At 40.0% G+C, this 5,696-nt stretch overlaps 3 protein-coding genes across 3 annotated transcripts; 2 read left to right on the top strand and 1 right to left on the bottom strand.

Moving 5' to 3' along the window:
* Positions 1-453: 453 nt before the first annotated feature.
* Positions 454-1,494, bottom strand: NEHOM01_2440 (translation initiation factor 3 subunit I; the record flags this gene model as incomplete). The annotated part of the gene is made up of 1 exon (XM_051491316.1): positions 454-1,494. The coding sequence occupies one exon, from the start codon at positions 1,492-1,494 to the stop codon at positions 454-456; it is 1,041 nt and encodes a 346-aa protein (XP_051347276.1).
* Positions 1,495-2,331: 837 nt separating this feature from the next.
* Positions 2,332-4,362, top strand: NEHOM01_2441 (uncharacterized protein; the record flags this gene model as incomplete). The annotated part of the gene is made up of 1 exon (XM_051491317.1): positions 2,332-4,362. The coding sequence occupies one exon, from the start codon at positions 2,332-2,334 to the stop codon at positions 4,360-4,362; it is 2,031 nt and encodes a 676-aa protein (XP_051347277.1).
* A 285-nt stretch (positions 4,363-4,647) lies between these two features.
* Positions 4,648-5,493, top strand: NEHOM01_2442 (uncharacterized protein; the record flags this gene model as incomplete). Its single annotated transcript, XM_051491318.1, has 1 exon — positions 4,648-5,493. The coding sequence occupies one exon, from the start codon at positions 4,648-4,650 to the stop codon at positions 5,491-5,493; it is 846 nt and encodes a 281-aa protein (XP_051347278.1).
* Positions 5,494-5,696: the final 203 nt, after the last annotated feature.

Here is a 5,696-nt window from a genome sequence, read left to right on the forward strand (position 1 = left end):
GCGTTGATAGGAATAAAAGCAATGATTCAATATCTATAAAAGACTTTGATTGCCTACTTGGTGCTCGATAGAATGTATCTATCCAAAAGAGATTACTGCAACACAATGCTAACTAGTCCCAGTGCGTACTCAATTTCGTTGGGTTAGTATTGGGTTAGGTTAGGAAAGTGTGGTGTCGTAATACCAACACAATACCAACACAATCAACTTAACCACTACTTAGTACACACTACTTAGTACACACTACTTAGTACAGACTACTACTAACACGTAACTTTAAGATAACCAATTTGTCGTGTCCCGGGGAAGGGATAGCAACACCAAACTAATACTAAGCCAAACTAATACTAAGCCAAACTAATACCAAGCCAAACTAATACTAAGCCAAACTAATACTAAGCCAAACTAATACCAAAGAATAACTTAACTAACTCATTTACTAATTGCTAATTACTAATCGGTGAAGGGAGTGAATGGGGCGTTGAGAAAGGAGTTGTCGTCTAGACGGATAAGGCAGATGACTCCATCTTCTCCCCCGGAAAGTAGGGCATTGCCTGATGGATGCACATCTACAACATTGATAGTTCCGAAGTGCGTGCTATAATGTCCTATTAATTTGGAGTTCACACAATCAAAGGCTTCAATGTTGAAGTTTCCTTTGCCTTTGGTAGTGGTGACTTCTCGAGCATCAGTACCTCCAACACAGAAGACCATGCGGTTATCTGGAGTGGCTCGGGCACAGTTAATAGGTGAGTCAGAAAGGAATTCTCGGATTACAACTGGGTCCTGGTTGGCTACACTGATAATCTTGCTTTTGAAATCAGAGGAGGATGAAACAAAGTATGTGCGACAGAACGATGGAGTTAAAGAGTTGATTTTAGCCTGGTGGAGTTTGGTTTGGGAGAGAAGAGAGAAAGTTCGTTCATCGAGAAGATTAATTGAGCCGAGTTTATCAGCATAAATAATACGGCCATCAATAGTAGTATTAATAGCTGAGGGAATGGATTGAGTTTGGTGTTTTTTGATGAGTTCGCCTGATTTGGTGTCGTATACCCAAATAGCTGGTTGCTGACCAAGAATGGCATCGGTGCACATAAGGACTTTTTGACCATCAGGAGTGAAGGAGACACTCTTAGTAGCAACGAGATTATCACAGGAATAAATAAGCTTGCCAGTTTCAATGTCCCAAATATTACCACGGCCATCACCACTACCAGAGACTAGTTTTTGACTCTGGGCATCAACATCAACACAAAAGATAGCCCCAGTATGACCATTATAAGTACCGATCTTTTCACCGGTAGCTACTCGCCAAACAACAAGATTATCAGTGTTATTCTTGCAAGCTGAAAAGAAAAGGTCACCATCAGGATTGAATTTAACTGCAGTAATAGGTTTGATATGGTGCCTGAGCTTCCAATTATCAGCAGGTTCTATTAAATGCATTGGCTCATTTGGAGATAGCGAATTAACACTCATTGTTGGACTTAGCATAAAAACAGAAAAATTGGCTTAGTTTGAGTTAGTAGTTGAGTTGAGTTATGTTATGTTATAATGAGTTGAGTTAAGTTATGTTATGTTGAGTTAGTAGTTGTGTTATGTTATGTTATTTTAGTAGTTGAGTTATGTTGATTAAGTTAGTTAGTAGTTGCTTATGTTAATAGTTGATCAAATTGTAATGAGTTAATAGTTGATCAAGTTAGTAGTTGCTTATGTTAATAGTTGATTAAATTGTAGTGAGTTAGTAGTTGTGTTGAGTTGTACTGAGTTAGTAGTTGACTAAGTTAGTAGTTGATTAAATTGTAGTGAGTTAGTAGTTAGTTGGTGATAATAAGTAAAATAATACAGATAGAATAGATGACGTCACTTTTCTTTTATGGTATTGTGTTGTCAGTTGTAGTCTTTATTTATTCAGTTAGGTAAAGTCATGAAATTGAGTTGGTATTGAATTGAGTTGGTATTAGTATTGGAGTGGATGTTGAATTGAGTTGGTATTGGTATTTGGGTTTATTGCTTATTGGCTAGGAAAAGATAGGAATTTGCAATGATATATTGATACCTAAATATTTAGATGAATTGAGGTTCTGGAAATATATCGTTGGTATTGAGATAGGAATAATTAAGATACCTTGCCAATTGACTAGTGATTAGTACTTGGATTGGTATTGGGTGGGCGCTGAGTAGATAGTCCAGGCATAAAAAGATGGATTGAGTAGGTCACAATTAAAGATAATGATTGGAAAGTTAATGTGAGGGCGGGCTTGATTCTTGATAAAGTCACAACATCGCTAAGGATATCAGTATTTAGGCCAAATATTTTATTGCAATAGCATGAGAAGGGCAATGCATAGTTTTACTAATCTAAAAAGTCAGATAGCAGGAGAAAGTGTTGAATTTAAGGAAGCAGTGAAAATAGTATTGGGCCAAGAGATGGTGCCTAGTGAACAGGTAGGGATGTTGCTGTACTTGTTAGAAACAAGGTACAAGGACAAAGTATTTGAAATTGAGTATCTACCTAATCAAACAAAAACAGAATCAATTCCAAGCGAGTTAGATTTTGTGGAAATTGTAAGTAGATTTGGAGCGGGCTTATCAATGGTCAATAACTCGTACTTTAACCATGTCTCTTCCTTTATAACGATGTACATTGAGAATGTGGTTGAAATTCGCAAGAAAGGCGGTGAGTGTTATTTTGACAAAAAGTTGGCTTTGTTAGATAAGATATTTGAGATATTTAGCACGCGATCTAATGAGGAAAAGGACCTGTTTTTTGTCCCGTCGGAGGTTATGGATATAATGGTGGAGTTAAGTGATATTAGTCAAGAGGAAGGTCAGCTGTCTATTATTGATATGGTGAATACTCTGCTGCGCAGTGAAGGACGAATTCGAGTAATGGTAGCTCTGAAAAAGGGACTGCGGGAGGTGTTTGATGATTTGCGGATGATTATTCTGGTGGTTAAGGAACTGGGAATTGGTCTGCTGGAGGATCTTTATGAAGCGGCTGAGATTATTCATCTAAGAGAGACTAAGAGAGTGTGTGAGGGAGAGTCAAAGACTCTTTTATGGCTGTCGGAGTACCTGATGCATGAGATTAAGAAGTGGGTGATAGAGGAACTGGATGATCTCATCATTTATTTTGACCCGACTTCGCCCAAGCTAGCTAGTATTTTGGTTATTAAAACTCCAGATAGTGCAGTCTTTAAAACTGAGCGATTCAGTGTGGATGTTTGCAATACGCGCATTCTGTACGAGGTGCTTAGAAGTATGTGGCACTCACAAGTCCAGGCCAATACGGTGCTTTTGGAAATTGGCGGGCTGGTAGAACGGGTCGAAAGCGGTATATGGAGTCTGTTCACCAGGACCTTTAAGCTGAGTATTATAAAATGTAAGGTTCGGTTTACGCCGAAAGCGACTACTGAAAGTGCGGAGTTACTGAAGGACTTCTTTTTGTCTAAAATCACTGAAACAATTACCCAACTATCTATCTCTCCGCTGATTAACTTAGGTGAGCCTGTAATGAAAGCACTGGCCCAAAACCTCCAACTTGAGTCACTATCTCTACTTGAAGTAGAAAGACGTAATGAAGTTTTGGGGTCCATTGAAGACTTCTTATTGTGGATCTTTTCCAACCACGCCGCCTTTGCGCACTACTTGAAATACCTTACACTTATCTTTCCAAACTCGCCTACTACTCTGGCCGCCTTGTCTAATATGGTCTTTCCAGCCGTTGAGTCGTTTGAAATCAACTTTCTGTTAAACAAGGGACAAACCTTGGAGAGAAACTCAGAATCCCAAGAACTAAGCCAACTAATCAACAAGAAAGTCTTTCCTACTCTGAAAGAAGCTACTGTGCAAAACCGGCTGGTAAGTCAGCAGGAGGTCGAAGCCATCAATGCTAATCTGAAGATGGTTCAGACCCGGCACGGTCGTTTTTACTGTCCGATGGGAACATCCTACATTAAACAGGCGATATACACTTTCAAACAGGCCGAGAGCATGTCGCTGAATGCCGGAATCGTTTTTCTGATCCAGGAGAGTTTCGTGATGACCTGGCTTGAAAGTCTTGGCACCACGGGTCCCCGAGAGTGTATGACTTGCCAAGGGTCTTATGTAAGTCAGGGCCATCGAACTCTCGTGATCTTTCCTTGTGGGAACATCTTTCATGTGGACTGTGCCTCCCGTTCTTTTGCCCAGAAGAAGAATCTGTGCTGTTCAATGTGTCGCAAGAAGGTCCACATGTACAAAGGATTGGCCATGGCAGTCGACACTCAGTTCAACAAAAGCCTACAGGACGAGGCTGCGCCCAGCACCTTCTGTTCCCAAAAGCTTGGCGGGGGCTTATCATTATTCCGTATAGAATAAATTGGTGTTGTATTGGGTTATGCTATCTCGAGTGTATTAAGTGAGTTGCATTGAATTGAGTGTGTTGGATTAGTATTGGGTTGGGTTAAGTTGGGTTGAGTTGAATTAAGTTAAGTTGGGCTGGGACAGATTGAGCTGAGTGGGTTTGTGAAAAATAAGCTGTGGCGACATCTTGGGATTATATTTTAACCCATCCTAATCAAATAAATTGATAACACTCCAAAGATGATCATTTTTAAAAATCAAAATATTGAGATAAATATGGCAGACTTTTCTGGTTTATAGATGATATCTACCAAGCAAGTTAGAACAAATAACGATTTAATGTTATGCCGGCTGAACAAGAAGATCGCAGTATTTAAGTTAGTTAAGAAACAGTCGGCTGTTTATGCTATCTTTTGTTTTTTAATGATAGCTTATCTTCTGCCAAGGGTTGTTGGCAGTGAATCGGCTAAACCCCGCTCGCACAGACACTCGATGCAGCCCTTAGAGTTAGTAAGCGTTGGTGACCACGGTGGCTTGGTTCAGGAAAGCAACCATACATTCCAGGAGAAGCTCAAAAACACTTGCGAATTACTCGGCCAGAAATACTTTCCCGTCTTTATGCTAACCCTAATATGTATTCTCTTCATGTGCACTCTCTTCCTTCTCTTCCAACACCCGCTGTCCATCCAAGAAATCTCTATCTTAGCCGATTCGAGTGCCCGGGCCAGAGAGCTTTGCAAATCCCAATACTACCAGACAACACTACCAGGCGCCTGCAATGCAAACCGAAGCGCCGTAGTCTACACTGGAGTTGGCCACCCAAACGGTACGGAGTATAACTATTGTAGCACCCTGGTCTATGAACTGCCAGCACTAACCAAACACAATGCGATGAGTATCCTAGACCATCTGGTCGAACTTCTCAAGATCAGCCCAGAACCACAAAATGATCTCGACAACGAAGGTAGTATTATTCCGAACGAGGAATATGTCCCATATAGAAACTACATGAGAAAGATCAATCTATACTTCAACCCAACCTCGGAAGCTATCCGTGACTTTAATGATTATCTAGATACGTTCTTCTTGGACTATCTAAGCAGGGACCCAGAGTATTTCGAGCGGTTCCGTTCAGCCTACAAATAAACGTAGATTGTGTTAAGTTGTATTGAGTTATGTTATGTTGTATTGAGTTATGTTATGTTGTATTGAGTTATGTTATGTTGTATTGAGTTATGTTATGTTAAGTTTTATTGAGTTGAGCTAATAGTTCTTTAGTTTTGGTTCAATTTGAGTTGATTTAAGTCTATCTAACCCCACTAACATCAACCTAACGCAATCTAGCTTAT

The sequence above is a fragment of the Nematocida homosporus genome (genome assembly GCF_024244095.1).
Source record: "Nematocida homosporus strain JUm1504 chromosome Unknown 4437, whole genome shotgun sequence".
In the NCBI taxonomy this organism is placed as follows: Eukaryota; Fungi; Microsporidia; genus Nematocida; species Nematocida homosporus.